The sequence below is a fragment of the Zalophus californianus genome, chromosome 6, assembly GCF_009762305.2.
Source record: "Zalophus californianus isolate mZalCal1 chromosome 6, mZalCal1.pri.v2, whole genome shotgun sequence".
Taxonomy (NCBI): Eukaryota; Metazoa; Chordata; class Mammalia; order Carnivora; family Otariidae; genus Zalophus; species Zalophus californianus.
Window position 1 is genome coordinate 65147233 of NC_045600.1, and position 21791 is coordinate 65169023.

General features: G+C 35.7%; 1 protein-coding gene across 5 annotated transcripts in view; it reads right to left on the minus strand.

The window, feature by feature from the left end:
- G2E3 (G2/M-phase specific E3 ubiquitin protein ligase) overlaps positions 1-21791 on the minus strand; it is a 57607-nt gene that overhangs the window by 12856 nt on the left and 22960 nt on the right. For all 5 annotated transcript variants that reach the window (XM_027570805.1, XM_027570802.1, XM_027570804.1 and 2 more), the window contains 8 exons: positions 18741-18865; positions 17392-17557; positions 10254-10360; positions 9086-9202; positions 5597-5721; positions 5366-5498; positions 2389-2696; positions 116-297 (listed from right to left, as the gene is read on the minus strand). In XM_027570805.1, the coding sequence (XP_027426606.1) occupies positions 116-297; positions 2389-2696; positions 5366-5498; positions 5597-5721; positions 9086-9202; positions 10254-10360; positions 17392-17557; positions 18741-18865 (1263 nt within the window). The remainder of the gene's footprint in view (positions 1-115; positions 298-2388; positions 2697-5365; positions 5499-5596; positions 5722-9085; positions 9203-10253; positions 10361-17391; positions 17558-18740; positions 18866-21791) is intronic.

Consider the following 21791-nt stretch of genomic DNA (forward strand, 5'->3'; position numbering starts at 1 on the left):
TATTAATGCCTCTTGACTACTGCACAAAGAGTATTATTCTATTGTAGATCCAGCATTTACATTAAAATATAACTAGGATGTAGTCTGTATTTTAATAAACAAGTACATTTCTTACCCTGATTATAATTTGTGCCACGTCAAAGTCTGAAACATCATCTAAAATTGGTTGGGTATTTTCTGGTCCATAAACAAGGCAGTTAAACAAGGTTTTAGAAAAGAAACCAGGTGAAGGACCACCATGAACCAAAGAAATGGCAAGGATTTTGCCAGCTTCATAGTAAAGATTCTCCTTCAGAGCTGTAGATACAGATAAAAATACATCAAATATAATTCTTTTATTATAAGATAACCATATATAATGAATACATATACAGTAAATTAAAAATCCCCAAAAAACTAAGACTTAGACAAATGTAAAATAATTTACAGAAACTAGAATCATGTATAAAATACAGATCTCACCTAAATATATTTTTCTGAATACAAAATAACCTATAATAGAAAAGATGTAAATACAGAAAATCTTTAATAAAAATCACATGTAATTCAATCACAATAACCAGTGTGCACACTTTGATGTGTATTTCTAGTATGTATATTAGTATACAAAGAGTTAGACTTTTGCTTTTTTTTACTTACTGTAACATTGTAAACTTTTTTTACATTATACACAATTATTCAAATCTACACTTAATGACTGATTAAGACTAATTTATAGATGTGCTGCAATGTAAACCCATCTTATTACTGGCTACCTTGGCTAGGTTATAATTTCAAAAATATGAGAATCAATATTACAATCAATATCTATTTCCATATTCTTTTTTATGTATCTTTGATTTGATTAGTATAGATTCCTACATATGTTATTAGTAGTTCAAAGGAGGTTGTTGATAAATAGGGCTAAATTATTTTCCAAAATAGCACAGATTTACTCCCAAGAGTATATGCTATCTTACCTTGTCATCATAGCTTTCAATATTTTTTAAATTGTCATTTAAAATGTTTTAGCTACTAAGCGAAGTAAGTCAGAGAAAGACACTGTATGATTTCATGCATATGTGGAATTTAAGAAACAAAACAAATAAGCAAAGGGAAAAAAACAAGAGAGAGAGACACACACACACAAATCAAGACACAGACTCTTAATTATAGAGAACTGATGGTTACCAGAGGGGAGAATGGTGGGGGGATGGGTGAAATAGGTGATGGTGATTAAGGAGTGCACTTGTTGTGATGAGCATAGGTGATGTACGGAAGTGTTGAATTACTATATTATACACCTGAAACTAATATAACACTGTATGTTAACTTGAATTAAAATAAAAACTTAAAAATAAATGTTTTAGCTTTGATAAATCAAAAAGATGTAAATTTTCCTTTATTTCTCTTAATACAGAGCAAATTATTAATAAGTAACATTATCAGTACATGAACTAATAATAAAATCTCAACAATGACCTTATATGCTACGTATTAGCAGTCACAGTTTCTGTATCTGTTAAATGAATTCCAGAGGTTGCATAATTAATCTAAGGATATAAAGCAACTAAAATAGATGTGTACAAAACTGAATTCAGATTTTGTGAATTTATGCATTTATCCACTGTACCAAAACTGTCTAGAGTTAACATTACTGATTATTTGGAGTGATTTTTTTTAGGGAGTTTAGAGTTAAACAGTGTGTACAAATAAACCTTGGTAGCTTCTCAGTTATTTTAATGATGCTTCAGGCAACCGTAAGGAAGTTCTAGGGAAAATATAAGAGAAAATTCAAATGGAATGAAGTAAGTCTTCTCACTCTTTTGAATTTCCTACTACAGCAAAAGTGGTATAAAAGCTCCTAAAAAAGAATGCTAGAATTAATCACTCTTCTGAAATTCATGTTTTAATTCATCATCAGAAAACAGAAAAGTATCATATACATAAATGTGCATGAAAAATTCTTGAAAGCAAAAATATATCAAAAAAATCTGTTAGATGTGGGCCAGAAAATTATGTGATAAAAATCCTAGGTTGTGAAGAAACATCCGATCTGCAAATTCCAAATATGTGAACAAGAAGGGCTCAAATAATCATCCATTCTATTTGGCCACTCTATTCAAATGAAATTAGAATGAATATAAAGTACATTTTTAAGAAGTTACACTTAATCATAAATTCACTCCAAGGAAGATATTGCTAAAACAAATTAAGCATATTCTTAAATAAAATTTTCACTACAAAATTTAAAGAACATCACTCCCCTTTCTCTACTCTTCTGTGATTCAATCAGTATTTTACAACAAAGTGAACTATACATTTCGGCCACAGGGACTGAATATTAATTCTAACCAGCTATCTCTTTCACATGGTATATTCAGCAGATATGATAATAAATAAAATTACCTTGAGAATTTAGAGACAAATTCTTTGACAAGGACCCTTCAAATATTGGTGAATTCTCAAGATGCTGCATTAAGAGACTTAGGAATTCTTGCTTTGATCCAGGATGCTCTCTTCCAAAATTATCATTTTCATTGATATATGCTACTTCAATTGTGTATGAAGGATTAAAGTTTTGATTTCTGAATCCATCTAAGGCACTATTCCAGATATTGGCTTTATTAATCCATAATCTTTTAGTTTTTTTTTTAATTTGAAATCCCAATTCCATCATTATTGTTGAAACGTCTCTTCTAAATTTACTGCCTTGCCTATAAAACATGAATTTAAACAGAGAGGTTAAGTACTCTAAAGTACTTTACATGACACAGCAGTTAATTTAGCCAATAAAAAACAGAAAAATTAATTAAAAAGGAAATTCTTCCCCAACTCCCACCCAAAAACAGACAGCAGCTGCCACCAGAACCAAAAAGCTATTTGATTTGTTTCTAAATTCTTGACTCCCCAATTTCCTACCAATTAAAATCTAATATAAAAAATGATCTATGAGAATGTTGATAGATCATTATCTCAAATTTGATCAATTCAATGGATTTAGATGTAAGAGTCAGAGAAGCTCAGAATCTCACCCTCCTGGCCAATGGCTATAGCAAACAGTTGCTTCAACGCATTTCAAGTTTACTAGATCCTTTAAAAACAGAACAAATGTAATTTCTCTATGAGAGAACCATAGTTTTAAGAGATTTCACAATGTATTTCTAATCATAAAGTTACTTAACAGTACAGTTAATATTATAAACACAATTCACAATTCTATAGCAATAATTCTCAAAGTGTGGTTCAAAACTAGCAGCAGCAACAGCATCTGGACCCTTGTTAGAAATGCAAAATTTTCCCTCAAGACTTTATATTTAAGTAATCTCTACACCCACGTGGGACTCGAACCTACAATTCTGAGATCAAGAGTTGCATACTCCACTGACTGAGCCAGCCAGGTGCCCCAGAAATGGAAATTCTTGAGCCATACAGCAAGTAAACAGAATCAGAACCTCTGAGCATGAGGCCTAGCAACCTATGGCTTATTAAGACCTCCAGGCAATTGTATGGACTAAATCAATTGTCTCTGCCTCAATTTCTCCATCTGTAATTGAAATTAATGTACTCAAAAGAATCTTGTTTGGAGCAATGTCCCTGGATCATCTTTCCACATCAAGTATAAATTTTTCTCATCGTAAAACATTACAATGCCCCAATGTGGACCAGGCTTTGTTTTTTCTTTCTTCAGACACCCCCTAATTCATTAAAGCAGGTTGCAGGAAAACCAAAGTCTTTCAGAAGTAAGACAATCCTTCAGAAATATGCCTTTGTACTGTAGCAGGTTGATTCCTTGTTCCTGCCTGGAATGGCAATGCTGATGTTATTCTTTTAGAATATGATGTTAAAGCATGGAACAAGGAATCAAACTTCCCTGGTATAACATCTTTGGAAACCTACATATTAAAAGTTTTAAAATTAATGTAAACATCTTTTTTGATATTGAAAATATTATAAAAACATCTGTAACAAGTTTTCAGCTAACATAAGTGATATCTTAAAACAGCAATTCTTCACTTTTTGAAGAGTACTTCATATTCCACTTCATCTATAAATCTAGTTATCAAGTATTTTCACAGAAATTCTCTTTACCTTCTAAGTTTTAACTTGATAGTACTTTTTTTAAAAAGAGAGTGTACTCGTGGGTGCACGTGCGGGGAGTTGGGGAGGTGGGGAGATGGTGGGGGAGAGACAGAGGGAGACTGAGACAATCTCAAGCAGATTCCCTGCTGAGCACAGAGACCCACGTGGGGCTGGATCCCAGGACCCCAAGATCATGGCCTGAGTCAAAACCAAGAGTCAGCCAGACGCTTGACCGACTGAGCCACCCCGGTGCCCCTAACTTGATACTATTTTTAACAAAAAAGTACTTCATCATGCTTAGCTACTAATGTTAGTTTTGCTTATTTTTCTAAAAACTCCTTCGCAAAGCTACATATACTTAAAAATCCTAACTTCAGCTGAATAAATACTTGACATGATACTAAGTTGTAATTCTGGTCTTATTTAAATGTTATGATTTTCAAAGTTACTTATTTTACTATGTACAGTGGTGTACACCTGTAGTCCCAAGTACTCAGGAGGCTGAGGCAGGAGGATCGCTTGAGCACAGGAGTTCTAGGCTGTCGTGTGCTATGCCAACTGGGTGTCTGCACTAAGTTTGGCATCAATATGGTGACTTCCCGGAAGCTGGGAACCACCAAGTTGCCTAAGGACGGGGTGAACCAGCCCAGGTAGGAAAATATTTAGGCATTAATACAATACAATAATACTTGTATGTGTGCCTTAAACTTTCTAAGGAGGTGACATTTAGACCTCTGACATTGACAGCGAATATATTAAGCAAATGATGACACAATTTAAAAAAAAATCACTATATTAAATATGACTCCTTCCTTTTAACCAAGTAACATGGTATACTTGGTATTTTAATTTTTAAACTACCTTGAAAATGATTTATAATACATATTTTACATCATGACTCAGTATACAACAAAATAAATTTCATATATATTCTATTTGCAATGCAATCTGATATTTTACATTGTATTCTGTCCTGTTTTGTTTTCTTTTTTCAATGCTGGTTGCATTGACTTCATGATCAAATATTGGTCCTGCAGTTTGAAAAACACTCTTCCAGAATACTAAGATCAGCTAATATTCTAAATATATATATATATATATATATATATATATAGACACTTCCTAGTCTAATTTTCTCAAAATAGAGCTTTATAGGGATGCCTGGATGGCTCAGTTGGGAGAGCATGTGACTCCTGAGCTTATAGTAGTGAGTTCAAGCCCCACACTGAGCACAGAGCTTACTTTAAAAAAAAACAGAGAGAGAGAGAGTGTTTTATATTTTTCTCCAATTCAAAATACATACCTCAGTAGATCTTTATGCTGGGCTCCAGGTGACTGTCTGGGTAATTTAGGTGATGATTCTTCCAACAAACAATCAGTTATTCCCACACTGTTAGTGTTGGGTAATGTATGTTTTTTGGCTTTTTGGAAATCCTCTGTAGATTTAAAACCCAATGTTAGCATTACAGATATACAGGAAGAAATCTTAATATACATTTGAAAAAAGTCTTTATTCAAAATTACAAAATATTACCTGAATTGTAGAGAATACCTCTACATTCCAAACACTCCCAATTTTGTTCCCATGATCGTAATGAGGAACAAGCTAAATGTGTTCCACTAGAACCACAACACTGACAGCGCTTTATTTCCCATTTGCTGAGGATATAAACAGAGCAGATGTTTACATTTTAGTATTAACTTGGTCTAATTCCAACCACCTGCACTGCCACAGGCCACATTGTCCATCTCACATATAACCAACACTTCTACCAAAGGAGGGAAAATAGATTATCTGCTTTGACACTACATTACTCTTTTTTTTTTCTATTTCACTTATTATGTTTGTAACCTCTTCCTCTAAATATTCACTAACTTAAAATACCTAAACTAAATATCAACATGTACATGCACATACACAAGACTATAAACACCAGAAAGAACAGGATTAAGAAGGAAAAACATTTTTTATATTTGGAAATTACTAGCTCATAGGGAAATTGCTATAAAAATGTGGCCAACATGGAAGAAGCAACAGTAAATATATTATCTTACCTAAAATATTATCTTTCACATTCATTGTGAGGAATTACTTCCTATAAACGCTTGTTTAGACACCCAGTATTATGTAGCTCAACAGGGTCCAGACTTATCTTGCCCATATTTATATTCCCCTATTTGTTCCCTTCCACCCCCATCTCCATGTTTCTCCACTGGATTGTGTGATGTATGCCAGTCCATACTCACATTTTCTGTATAGGTGTGGGTGTGGGTTGTGGTGTGGCACCTACTTTTTGTTTGGTTATGTTATACCCTCCATGAATAAAATGGATATACTCCCTGAGTGTGTGGATGCGTAGGTGATGAGAGAGGCAGTTGGGGGCGCCTGTGTGGCTCAGTTGGTTAAGCATATGACTCTTGATTTAAGCTCAGGTCATGATCTCAGGGTCATGAGATGGGGCCCTGTGTTAGGCTCCGTGCTGGGTGTGGAGCATGCTTAAGATTTTCTCTCTCCCTCTCCCTCTGCCCGTGCATCCCGCCCCCCCCCACGTGTATGTACGTGATGCTCTCTCTCAAAAAGAAAAAAGAGAAAAAAAGAAAAAGAATGAGAAAAAGAAAAAGAAAAAAGGAGGTAGTTGGATACCCTCCTCTCCATTAGGTATAGGTGAATCTCTCTGTGTGGATATGGGTATGGAGGTGTGTCCTCTCTGTGTGTCTCCCTCACTTTCCCAGATAGTTCTGCCAAATGATGAAGAGAAAAAGGACATCTAACATGAGTGCTTACTATACACCAGGCCCAGTTCTCAGTCTATACAAAAAGTTTAATCATAATTTTAACAGGAAAAATCGCTATTATCCTTCATTTTAAAAAGGAGGAAACCAAGGCATAGAGGGGTGAATAAATTGCCCAATTAAGTTCACGCTGCTAGTAAGTCCCAAAGTGGGGCTTCCAACCTAGTTTACATGGCTTCGGACCCATGCTCCTAACCACTACACCATGGTGCCTGCCTTACAGCAAAACCACCTTCCTATCACGAGAACGAGGGAGTGAGATTACAAAACAAACAAAAAAACAAAAAGCATTCAGATGGCAGGTACTGTGTCCTAGGAGAAAAGACAAGGAATAGCAACCTCAAGTAGCTGCCAGAAAGGAAGGGGAGTTTGGTAGCTACTGACTAGGCGACCAGTAATATATAAGCAATATATACAGGTTAACTGAAACAGCCCAAAATAGGGGCACCAGGGTGGTGGCTCAGTCGGTTAAGTGTCTACCTTCAGGCTCAGTCATGATCCCAGGGTCTGGGATTGAGCCCCACACCAGACTCTGCCTGCCGCTCCCCCTGCTTGTGCTCACATGCTGTGTCAAATAATTAAATAAAATCTTTAAAAAATAATTAAAATAAAACAGCCCAAAATAAATTTAGAAAATATTGAGTGAATGTACTGTTTCTTAGAAATCTAAAGTGCCTTATTATTTACAAAGCACATTCATATACATTATCTCATCTGTGCCTTAGCACAAGCCTTTAGAAGTTTACAAATGAATAATCAGGGTCACCAGTCACGTAAGCAAGAATATACAATACTTGACATCTTCAATAAGATCTCTGCCCTTAAATAATTTTTAGTCTAATGACAAAAACAAATTCCAACAATGTCACTTGCATTGTAACAGGCACATGAAAGAAAAAAACCCAGCCTAGAATGGGAAATCAGGAGTGGTAAGAGATGCTTAGGGAAATTTTTCAAAGCTGGCAAAACATCAGCTGAGTCTTTGCAAATAAGAGCTAGCTTACCCAGCCAAATCACTTTCCATGAGAAACAAGGCTCCCAATATTCTGCTTTGCACTTTAAGTTTCAGCTTGCCATGTTAAGTAAGATTGTATAACAGGGATTAAAAATTTATTGAAATATTCTCCATAAATTCAACAAAACTGGATTTGTTACTGTTTATTCTACATCTTAAAAAATGAAGATACTCTTGATTTCTAGTATCTAACACAGTATATGTACATAGAAGGCACAAAATAATGGTTAAGATTAGAGCATCTACTGACATTACAAAAGAATAATTTTAAATATCAAACACTTTTTATAGTGATCCAAAAGAACACTGCTAGATTACTTTAGTTAAATTAAGCTCTAGAACAGTGCCATCCAATAGAAATACAATGCAAGTCATTTAATGAATTTAAATTTTTCTAGCGACCCGATTTAAAAAGGTAAAAGAAACAGGTGAAGTGAATTTCAACATTCATTTTACTTGACATGTAATCAATATAAAAAGTTATTAACAAGATACTCTTAGTTCTTTTTGTCTTACTATTATGGGCTGAATTGTGTTCCCTCCAAATTCTTAAGTTGAAGTCCTAAAACCCAGTACACCTCACTATGTGACAATATTTGGAGATAGGGCCTTTAAAGAGATAACTAAGAAAATGAGGTCATATGGGTGGGCCCTAATTTAATATGACTGGTGTCCTTATAGGAAAAGGAGATTAGGACACGACAGAGGGACAATTATGGGAGGACACAGCTAGCAGGGAATCATGTACAAGTCAAGGAGAGAGGCTTCAGAAGAAATAAAACCTGCCGATACCTCTATCTTGAACTTCTAGTCTCTAAGATTGTTAGAAAACAAGTATCTGTTGTTATAGCAGCCGTAGCAAATGAAGACAGTGAGTCTTCACTGTGTATATCACACTTATAACACCTCTCAATTTGGAATAGCCACATTTCAAGTGCTCAATAGCCACATGTGGCCAGTGGCTACCACATAGGCAAGTGCAGCTCTAGAAAATGAAGGCTCATGAAAATACACCACAGAAAAAAGTTACAACTATGCTGATAGCAATAATTTCTCTGTAAACAGATGTAAACATGTATTTAATAAATATACCTCCTCTCAAGTTAAAACTTTAAACATCCTAAGAGCAAAACTACATTTCATTAACTAGAAAACTACTTCCTCAGCTGACAGTTTAAATAAGTACAATAAGCACAACTGTACTTCCCAATATACCTATCAGGTGCATTATAGTCTCGCCCTTCTTTGCAACGACATCTTCGGACATCACAATGCTCATAGTGCTGCAGAAGTTCTTGATAAGCATTTTCCTCTAATTCCCAAGATGCATCTCTGTAAATGAAGAAAGATATAAAATACACTTTGAACTAAAATGTTACATAAAAGGATTAGTAATGAAATCTAAAAACAAAAACTTTTCACATACTTAGGAACAAGGATAAAACTTTTTCTTCTTAGGATTAATCATTCTCTTCAAGATATAAATCTATTAGTGTCATTTTATCCTGCAGTTATTCTCACAGTGAATTTTCAAATGTTTAAATGAAAAATTGGATATTTTCGGGGAGGCTGGGTCTTGATCCCAGGGTCCTGGGATCGAGCCCTGCATCGGGCTCCCTGCTCAGCGGGAAGCCTGCTTCTCCCTCTCCCACTCCCCCTGCTTGTGTTTCCTCTCTGTGTCTCTGTCAAATAAATAAATAAATAAATAAATAAAATCTTTAAAAAAAAAATTTTCTAAAACTTACATTTTTCCTAGTATTTCACTTCTAATTTTTAAATTTCAAGTTTAGTAACATTATTTCTGGATTCCTCATCTTTAAGTATTAAGAAAATCCTTGTTAGGGCGCCTGGGTGGCTCAGTCGGTTAAGTGTCTGCCTTCGGCTCAGGTCATGATCCCAGGGTCCTGGGATCGAGCCCCGCATCAGGCTCTCTGCTCAGCAGGGAGCCTGCTTCTCCCTCTCCATCTGCCTGCTGCTCTGCCTACTTGGGATCCCTCTCTCTCTCTGTGTCAAATTAATAAATAAAATCTTAAAAAAAAAAAAAAGAAAATCCTTGTTATACATTTTAAACCACATCTTGATTCTCTTAATTTATACATGCCATTTTGAAGTCTATTATACTTGTGTGTAAGTCAATTAGTATTGTACACATTTGAGGTATTTATTAAAGAGACTATAAGTCAACTAATGAGACATTAAAGTCATAGTCCCTGCTCTCAACAACTAGCAATCTGGGAAGGAGAAGGAGGCAGTGGTAGGGGCAGGTTTATATTTCCCCATTTAAGATGACTGCTTCTCTATGACAGACATAAGTGATTACTTCCATTGTTATTAAATTCTACATTTAAATTATCTTTTTGTCAAAAGGCTAAATGGTACTCACTTTTCAGGAATATGAATTCCCATTCTCAGCATCTCTTTCTGAAATATATCACTATTATTGCATATTGTGCATCTAAAGAAAAACACTCCTGCATTTATTGCTTGAACCTACAGTGGAAAACAGAAAATCTATTGTTAACAATTTAACAGGGTATCAGGTCATAAATTATAATAGCTAACAGAACATGTCCTACTTTTCACTTAATATATTATGAAAACATTTTCTATGCTAGTTCTCAAGCTTTGATAAATGAAGTTATTCTACTGCTAAAATTTTGAGATCTTTTTTCCCAATGATAAAAAAAAATTAAGTTAATGAATTGGCTGTTCTTAGCTTTACATGTCTTTCTCAACCTTTTTATCCAATGTCATTTCTGTCCCCACATATCATGTTGTTCATCACTCTTAGTGAATAAAACAGTAAAAATATTGAATTACTTCAACTAGGAGGGATGTTTAAATAAGTGTTACTATAAAACATCCTTGGTTCTGTTTTTAACTCAATCTCTAAGCTAGTTTTCTTCCTAAAAGGGGAGAAGTATAGAACCTACTCTCACTGCTTCAGCAAATAGAAATACAGAACCAGCAGGCAGAGGGTACTCAGGAACAGAAAACTATAAACCTACTAGAAAGAGTAGCCAATCCCCAATTAAAAAAAACCAAACAAAAACTAGTAGCACACATTTAACAACTATTTAACCCCTACTGTGTAAGTAGCAAACACTATGCTATGTACCAAAAAGAGAAACAAAATAACTTAGATCCTACTTCAAGGAATAACTGTTAGATACAATTATAATACTTTGTAAAAGTGTAGTGTGTGTGTGTGTGTGTGTGTGTGTGTGTGTGTGTGTGTTTTAAAGTACATACATGGAAGAGAAAGGAATAAGTACCTAAGTCTACGTAAGAGCCTGACAAAAATGTCACAGGAATGACGAGGTCAAAGCTAAGTTTGGAAGAGGAAACAAAGGTTTGTCAGGAAACAGGACAAAAGGCATTACAAGGATAGGGAATTGCACATATCAAGTCTCCATGGCAAGAGAGAGCACAATGTGATCAGGGAACTAATTAATAATATGCTTAGGGGGCGCCTGGGTGGGTCAGTTGGTTAAGTGACTGCCTTCGGCTCAGGTCATGATCCTGGAGTCCCAGGATTGAGTCCTGCATTGGGCTCCCCTGCTCAGCAGAGAGCCTGCTTCTCCCTCTGACCCTCCCCCCATCATGCTCTATCTCATTCTCTCTCTCAAATAAATAAAATCTTTAAAAAAAAACAATATGCTTAGGGATTACATGATGGCAATTACATTACATGTCTAACTCAGTAATGAGGTTCAACGGGGAAATCAAAGCCAGTATTGATATAGAATAAGGTATGCAGGAGAAAAGACTAGTAGGCTCCTTCAAAAGTCTAGTTTTTTTTGTTTTGTTTTGTTTTGTTTTTTCAAGTGTCTACAGTTAAATCGCAGAAGGTTTTAGGCAGAGGTTAGCAACAAAAAAAGATACACAAAAAATATCTATTAGGTAGACCTGATATACTTGGGAATAGTTTATGAATGATAAAGAAAACAAAAGAATTCAGGTTCAAAGAACACTATTAGTGGGGCACCTGGCTGGCGTGGTTGAAAAAGCATGCGACTCTTGGGTTTTGAGGTCATGGGTTTGTGCCCCACATTGGATGTAGAGATTAAATAAATAAAATTAAAATAAAAACAAAAACAAAAAGTGGGACACACACACAAAGAATGTCAGAGGAAAGCAACAAGTTACTGAAATCTCTGAATCTAATGGGCCTTTAGGAGTAATTGTACACAGATATTAAGATCTTAGTAAATAGATATGATACAAGGGAGTGTCTAATATGGAGGAAAAAAACAACATAGGGCATAAGAAAAATACAAGACCACTGCAGCGATGGAGAAATCCAAACTGAACAATAGTGGCAATTCTCTATATACACAGAATGAAGTTTCCATCAGCTTTAAAATATTAATCTGCACCCTCTCCTTATAAAATTCCAATGTATATACCATTGCAGAGGTCACAAATGATGAAATATGCTTCACTATATTTAATTCTCATGCTATTGCATAGGACTGTTCTTCTTTCAACTCATTTAATGAAGTTTAGAGATTAAAAAAATTTTTCTTCAGGTATTGTTATATAATAGGATAGACTCCATTTACTATTTAAGTATATGTGCGGCCGAAGCGAGCACATCCATTTACTATTTCAGTTAAGACTTGTGACAGAATGGAAAAGGCACTATAGCTCCTTTACAGAACATAACTCAAGAATTATTTCTAACTGGTCTCTAATCAAGTAACAATTGCATGTTCATATTTATGTCACAGACAGGTGTCCATGTGGCTGTGATTTTATATTATATTTGCATAAAGTAGACCTACATTTTTGTAAGTAATATTATTTTGACTTTTTAATGACACGATTAGAAATTTGGTATTTTCAGTGCTCACAGAAAAGCCCTATGAACACTAGAGTCAAGTATGAGAACCCCTCTGTTTCATTACTAACAAATAACTGAAGCAAATCTTTTTTTCTTATTTGTTGAATGAGGCAAATCTTAATTGTTTTGAAAATAACATATGCTTATAAAATGAACAAGATGATAGATTTGGTAGCAATTACATTCATTGAAGTATAAACTCTTAAGATAAATTACTTTTGTAAAATGCTCATACAGTGTGAACTTCTTTCTCATTAGGTAAAGGTAACTTTTCATGATATTTATGAACTGCACTCCCTGGATACTTTTACAAACACTTCTTTATAAGAACTAACAGAATTTATAAAATTTACCCAACAAAACAGGCTCCATCCTGTCACTTTTAACGGAATCCTAAATATAAAAAAGTTTGAGGCTCATGCAAAAAAAAATACAAAGTAATCACCCTAATGTTTTTCTTTACCCAAATTGTTTTTATTAATAAAAGAAGTAAAAATGGATTTATCAATCTTCACACAGAACTGTGTAGGTGAAGGCATAGTTTTAAAACAAAATGCACCATATACATAAGGGTTTTGGTTCTGGTCTAATTAACTAGGATTGTCATTCTTCTTCCCATATACCAGATACAAAGCCTAGAAGTCAAGGCTTTGACATTCATATAGATCACCTGTAATAATCCTGCTTATTTTTAGCACTTCCCTTCAGCCCATTTTAAGCATATATATAATTTCATAATTCTGTTTTTTTTAAATGTATAGTTCTTTTTCTTGATTTCATTTAGTTATATACATTCTTGGCCATCTAAATATTTACTTTCTTTATAAAAATAAATCATCAAAATAAAGAGATGGCTTGAGGTTGCTTCAGTGTTCAAGTTTGCTTTTCTTTTTTCCAGCTTTTCTTCAGTTGTCCTAAATATGACTAGCCTCGTTTTATAAGTACACATGATACTGCCACCAAGTCAGGTTTAGATACTCATGGTCCCAACAGTAAGGCATTTAAACTTCTCCAGAAACCAAGGCTGTAGGTACTGCTGCTATTGCTGGTTTTGAAACCCCAATTACCCCAATAGTAATCTCTTGTGAAAATTCTGTGGGACACCAGGCAGATGAAGCCAGCTTAACCTTGTTGCTCTGTCAGTGAGTTAAAAATCTTTTAAGCTTCCTTGTGGAAGATTAACACTGTATTGTGTCACCCACTGCTAAAGTCAATATATAGTGTGACTTTATAGACATAAGTCTTGTAGTATTTCCTGCAATTCACTGGGCACCATCTGTCTGTATGTCTTCACAGAACATCGGCACTCATGAGGGCAAAGTACAGAATAAGTAAAGTTACTTTGTGCAGTTTCATTTCACTGAAGTTTTTTATTTTAAGGCACTGCTTCTCTCAGGTAAGGCTTAAAAAGGGACATGACTGTGCTTAATCACTAAAAGGAGAAAAGAAAATCAGTTAACAAAAGACTGTTACACTATAGACGTAGAAATAGAAAAAAATAATAAAGAAGAAAAGAAATCACTTAAACTCAAGAGACAGGTACAGTAGGAAAAGCTTTGGGATATTTCACTACATGTTTTTACAGACAATGCATGCTGCTTTCCTTTTCATCTTTAGACCCTGGATGCTGGCTTCACAGAGCAGAGACATTTTTAAGGAAGACAAAGACAAGGCCAAGAGTACCACGAAATCATGAAGTTTTTCCCCTGTCCTTTGGCACCATGAGGCAGCAGTTTTTAAAGAGTTAAACCTTGTTTCTTTTCTTCATGTAAGTAGTGTTTCACCTAAAGCTTAAAAAAAAAAAAAAAAAAAAAAAAAAAGAAAGGCATGGGGCACCTGGGTGGCTCAGTCAGTGAAGCATCCAACTCTTGATTTCAGCTCAGGTCATGATCTCAGGGTCCTGCGATCAAGCCCCATGTTGGGCTCCATGCTCAGCAGGGAGTCCGCTTGAGGATTCTCTCTCCCTGTTCTCCCTTTGTCCCTCCCCCTACTCACACTCTCACTCCCAAATAAGTAAATAAATCTTAAAAAAAAAGACAAAGAAAACCATTGTTCTATTTCTTCCTCTTATCAAAATTCAGTAGTGACATGAGGGGGAAAAGGTATTGGGCACTGGGTGTTGTATGTTAGTGATGAATCACTAAATTCTACTCCTGAAAGATATAGTACACTATATCTTACCTAACTCGAATTTGAATAAATTAAAAAAAAAAAAAAAAGGTACTGGGAATACCTAGGCATTAATACATTGAGAATTATCCACAATGGGCTACTGGTAATACTGTACATGGTTAGGCAGCAATCAAGTCTTTCAGCAGATTACCTTTCATGTGATGAATTTCAACTGCCCATGACATTAGATTGAAGTATCATTAGTTCTGTGGGCTGACATTTAACATTAGCACAACACCATCTTGCCATACCTTCAATTTGACAAAATCCTATGAGGCAGTGGAACTTTGATGACAGACTGGTTTCTTGAACTTCAAATGTGATTTTAGAGATATAGGGCCTTTTGGCTCAGAAACGCCTTGGTATCTTACACTGTTCACAGCAGATTAAGGCTGTTAAGAATGGTTCAAAGAAATACAGGCAGTACAATACAACTGAGACCCCTCATCATTTTCTGTGTCTTGAGTCCTTGGTGTTTTGAAAGTGGACCTTTGATCTTTGGGTTTTGGTGGTACAGGATCTACAAATCCAATATTGTCATAAAAGTTATGAACAGCGCTAAAAAATAAAATGTGGTCCTTGGGCTTGAAAAAGATAATTCCTTTGGTTAATGTCAGTGTCAGTCTGGAGCTGTCTATTACAGATTCTCAACTGCTGCCTTTCTTTGAGTGAAGGTATTTGGGATATAGAATTTGATCTTTTCAGGTGCGTTTGAGTTAGATTATTTTCCATTTCATTGACCTCAGATTTTAGTTTATCCAGCTTTTTCTTTTGAATCTAAAATTCTCTTTGAAGTCATTCCATTCTGGCCTTTTGGTGTACCAATAGAGCTTGAGTGTAGGCAGCAGCATCAGATCCCATACTCAACTTCTGTGCTTCACTCATTCTATCCACATGTGCTATAAAGTAGGGTCCATGAGGTGCTGAATATTCTGTTTCTACATAATGATCAGGATGGCTTAGAAGATTTTTAAGTTCAAAGGCAGGGATACCACCCCTGGTGAAACTGCAGGGGTTTACTAGGATAAACTGTAATTTTGAAAGTATATTTTGTATTAGGTTGAGTGATCACTACTTGAGAATAAGTTGCATAATTATTGCCTATTGTTCGACTCACTCATGTACTTTTAAGACTTTCTTGAAATAGAAGAGGATTTACATCTCCTAACTTTAAAAAATACTTTTGTGAATGACCTGTAATCAATAACATTTTATTTTACTAAACAATAATAAAAGCCAAGCTCTAAAAAAAAGTGTTAAACTTAATTAAATCCTTTGTTATTTGGCATTCTATTAACTGTAACTGTCTATCAGTTGGCACTTTCATACATGTACACTATTGTATTTGATGTTATCAATAAGTGAGATCTTTTTAAAAATCTTCAAGAATCTTCTGAATCAAATAAATATTAAAGTGTTTAATGTTATGTGTTTCATGATATTTACTTAAAAACTTGTCATGGGGGGACGCCTGGGTGGCTCAGCTGGCTAAGCATCTGTCTTCAGCTCAGGTCATGATCCTGGGGCCCTAAGTCTTGCTCCCTGCTCAGTGGGGAGTCTGCTTCTCCTCCTCCCTCTGTCCTTCCCCCCGCTTCTCTCTCAAATAAAATCTTTAAAAAACGAAACAAAACAAAAAAAAAGGGGTGCCTGGGTGGCTCAGTCATTAAGCGTCTGCCTTTGGCTCAGGTCATGATCCTGGGATTATGGGATCCCAGGATCATGGGATCGAGCCCCGCATCGGGCTCCCTGCTCGGCGGGAAGCCTGCTTCTCCCTCTCCCACTTCCCCTGCTTGTGTTCCCTCTCTCGCTGTATCTATCTGTCAAATGAATAAATAAAATCTTTAAAAAAACAAACCAAAAAAACCCCCAAAAAACCAGTCATCAGGTTTGACATACAAGGTGGCTTTCAAAAAGAATACCTTTAATTCATTAAACAGTAATCAGTTCCTGTCACGAAGCTGTGATAAAGTGTTTACCATAGTTTTTTTTTTTCTAAAGGCCTCAACATTTAAATATCTTAGCTTCCAGTTAAATTATCATTTCACATATCTTGGTTTTCTAAGCTTAAATATGTAAATGAAGTTGGGAAATAAATCTGCTTTATTCATTGTGAAATACAGATAAAATCCTTAGTTAAAACAACAAAAACTTTTAAGTGTAAATATACATTAAAAGGTAGTGTTCTAAAGTATTTTAAAATATTGTACACTTCAATAGAGCAAATTTTATATGTAAAATATGCTTTGATAAAGCTGTTTTTAAGTTACAAGTAGAGGTAAAATACACAGGTCAACTCTTTACAATTTAAAATTCAAATCAGGGGTGCCTGGCTGGCTCAGTCAGAGGAACATGCAACTCTTGATCATGAGTCTGAGGCTCCCATTGGGTGTAAGGATTATGTAAATAAATAAGTAAATAAACCTTAATAAAATATAAAACAAATCAAAATTCAAATCAGCTAGGAACAAATTTTATATCAGATAAAGCCTACAAGATAACTTACCTGTAAACAGTCTCTATGAAACCAAGCATTCTTACAACAAGGACTTCGTAATATGCTGTAAGTTGGAATAGGCTCGATAAATTCCAAGCAAATGGTACATGGTAAGGAGTCTCTATAATTATTAGATGTAATTATTTGAACAGGTCGATGTTTCCAACAAAATGACCTAAAATGTAAATTATTTAAAAACAATATCTAATAAATTACAAAACACAGTGAGACTAGCATTACAATTCGCATTTATAAGAGGAAACTCATTTGTACCTCTCTCATAATTAACCTACAAGACTGGAACCTTGGCACTCTTAATCAGTCTCACAAACTATGACCAAGGAGAGCAGGATTTTCAGAATGTGAACCTTTTGGTGGTAAGACTTAACTCCTAGAGGGGTGCCTGGGTGGCTCAGTCGGTCAGGTGTCTGCCCTTGTCTCAGGTCATGATGGGATTGAGCCCCGCCTTGGGCTCCCTGCTCAGTGAGGAGCCTGCTTCTCCCTCTCCTCTCTGCTCCTGCTCTCTCTTGCTAGCTCTCTCCCTCTCAAAAAAATAAAATCTTACAAAAAAAAAAAGACTTAACTCCTAGAATTTCAGTAACTAGTATTATGTTGAGAATCCTATGTAATATTGTTAGCAACACCATTATACTCAATATTGTACAAAATTAAAGGAACTTAAAAAGAAATATTTTAATTATGTAACATAAAATACAAATAAAAACTTATTCCTAACCCACTAAATTTATTTCCATTTGCATTTTCTAAACTGCAGTTTTTGTACATGCTAACAATCCATTAAATAGGTCAAGAACACAAAGACTAAAAGAAATAGAACACTCATAATATCAAATACTAAAATTCATAAATCTTGTTTAAAGCTGGATTCAGAAAGTAAATACTGTCAGGGGCACTCCAGGGCACATATTTATTTTTTGGATGCCACCAAATTTAAATGCCTTCAATTTACTCAATGAAAAATACATATGGCTCTGTGGAAGAAGAGTGGACCATAAATCTAAAGAGTGACATAAAAATCTAGAATTACGTAAGGTGGAAACTTTTACAAAATATTAATAAATTAACAATTTTATATTATATTCCAGAGCTGAAGATGAATATTAATTGTTAAGCCCATTCAATTCTGGCAATTCCCAAGACTTTGCAGACAGAGATGACTCCATTAGGAGGAGGGAAGCAATTTTAAATATATATAAAACATATGTAACATATATGTGTAAACTCAGTGCAGCTCTGAAAAGAAATTTTACAAAGGATTTATATCATTGGGATATCCATAGCCATTTTCCATTTTTCCTAAACATTCACCTTTCATATTCAACAATTAATTAACTCACGCAAAATTGCCAGTAAATTGGAAAATACATTCTCTCTGAAGTCCACATGGGAAATGATAACTTCGTTTACATCGGGGTGCAACACATCCAATTGAAGCACCAGTTTTCTTGCAAATACAGCATTTCTAGAAGAAAATATGAAAATAGAGGTCATAACATACAAAATCTGAGTAATATAGTATGACCAAGTTATAAATGAATATTCCTGGGGGGAGTCTGAAAATTATCTTCATCATACAACAGCTAGGATGACAGTTTATTAAAGCAAATTTCTGAAAAAACTGTTCTCCCCAGAAACAGTCTAAAGACTCTAAAGATTCACTCCTATAACAATTTCTGGTAAAAGAGTCATCGCTAATCTAAGGAAAAGAGAAGCTTCTTTTCCTTCCTACCTGGCTAAAATATTTTCAACTGAAGGGTTTGTAAACATAATGCCTATACATTAAAGTCTCAAATCTCAATAAAAAACACATAAATAGGAAATATTCATCAAGGAAACCAGCAAAACAATACTAAAAACCAATCTGTGAAAAAAATCAGCTAGGATCACCCTATCCTAACCAAATGGAAAAGTGAGATTATGACTTGAGCCCAAACCAAGAGTGGGATGCTTAGGTGACTGAGCCACCCAAACACCCCAGAAATAGAGTCTTTGTAAATGTAATTAAGTTAAAGATCTCAAGATGAAACCAGCCTGGACTTAGGGTGGTCCCTAATCAAATGATTGGTGTCCTTCTAAGTGAAAGGAGAGGGAAATTTAAGACACATACACACAGAGGGGAAGACCAGGTGAACATGTGCAGCTGGAAGCAGAGACTGGAGTTATGCTGTCACAAACCAAGGTTACCAGCAGCCGCCAGAAACTTGGAGAGAAGCGTGGAAAGGAATTCTCCCCTCACAGCTCCCAGAAAGAACCAATCCTTCTGACAGCTTGATTTGGAATTTCTAATCTCCAGAATTGTGAGAACCAATTTGTTTTAAATGACTCAGTTTGCTGTAATTTATTATGGTAGCCCAAAGGAACCAAATATAATTCCACTGCCACTAACTAAAATATAACAGTGGTGTATGAATACAAAGACTATTAGATGATTCAAGCATTACTAAGATACAGAGGAGTATCTAAAACATCTTGGAACCCTTGAGATAGCCATTATAAAATGGTCACTGATGAAGGGATTATACAGTCTTATGCTGACCCATGAAATACCACTAGGTTATTAGAGAATACCTTGCCAACCTGAGGTTTTTTCCAGTAAACTGACATATGGAACTCTAGCTTAATGTCGCAAATGGAGACAACTTCTTCAGGATAAAGATATTCTCAAAGGCTCAGAATAGGGGAGCCTGGGTGGCAGTCGGTTGAGCATCTGACTCCGTTTTGGCTCAGGTCATGATCTCAGAGTTGGAGGATGAAGCCCCAAGTTGGGCTCCACGCTCAGTGCAGAATCTGGCTTGATAGTCTCTCTCCCTCCCCCACCCCTCCTGCTGATGCTCGCTCTCTCTCTCAAATAATCTGGGCACCTGGGTAGCTCAGATGGTTAAGCATCTGCCTTCGGCTCAGGTCATGATCCCAGGGTCCTGGAATCAAGTCCTGCACTGGGCTCCCTGCTCCTTGGGGAGCCTGCTTCTCCCTCTGCCTCTGCCTCTCTCTCTGTCTCTGTCTTTCATGAATAAATAAAATCTTTAAAAAAAAATAGAAAATAAAATAATCTTAAAAAAAAAGGTTCACGATATAGTCAGAGAGGATTCAAATGTTTTAAGAAAAAGATATTTCCAAACTGCAAAGAGACCTCAAAAGGTCATCTTTCACCACAAGTTCACTATCATCAGGAGGTTGAGGAATTTTGATACTAATACTCTCACATAGTCCTTAGATAAATGCCACTGCTAACCTTTCTCCCGAGGTTTTCTCTTGTGTCCTACAGCCTCTATTTTACCATGTGGTCCCCAGCATCCTCAACATCTTCAAAAATAATTGCTTCCATTTTTTTTTTTGCTTCAACTAAGAGAAAGGTCTCTATATGCTTGCTTCCCTTACAGAATTTCTTGAATGAAGCTACTTATTTTCCCATCCTCCTTTATTTTCATCCAGACTTGGCAAGGGTTGGGATTAGGATATGGAAAAAGGCAAGGGGGACAATCAGAACATTATTTTAGTTCTCTGTTGCAGGTTGTAGGCCACAAATTTGCCTTCATATTTTAAAAAATCTGGTCCTTTGAACCTAATGATATCTACCCTCTGTCACCTACTAGCTTCCTCCACACTTTGGCACCTTTCTCTGTATCTTAATTCTTGCTACACCTTTGTAAACAACTTCGACATTGATGAGACAACCTTTGACAGTTATGATGTGTCCCTTCATCGCTACTCCAGTGTAATAATGAATCCTGTCATCACCCAAAACTGCTCCACCACTGAAACCATCAGTTCCAGTTATATTCTCTGGACAAAATTCCCTGTACTTCCAACTTTCTCTTTTTTTTTTTTAACCTTCTCATTTTCTAACTCTCATTATTTTTTTTTAAAGATTTTATTTATTTGACAGAAAGAGAGACACAAGTGAGAGAGGGAACACAGCAGGGGGAGCGGGAAAGGGAAAAGCAGGCTTCCCGCTGAGCAGGGAGCCAGATATGGGGCTCGATCCCAGGACCCTGGGATCATGATCTGAGCCAAAGGCAGATGCTTAACAACTGAGCCACCCAGGCACCCCTAACTCTCATTATTTCTACTCAGACCAGATGGAAACCTACAATCCTTTCCTTGCATTTAGTACAGTCGGTATCACACAGAAGGTTCACAAACTATAATTAAATGAACAAGGGGTTAAAGTGTAGAGTACTTATCCTGGAGAACATGAGAACGCAATGAACAAAAGTACACAATGTCACAGAATGTCCACAAGAGGTGGAGATATCATAAATTACTGGTCTGCAAAGCTGTGTAATTTCCACTTCAACCCATCATGCCAACCCAGCAACCGAGGTATAAGAATGAAAAGTGAACATCTGGGTTGACTCAGGATTAAAGGTCTGAAGAACAGCAGAGTG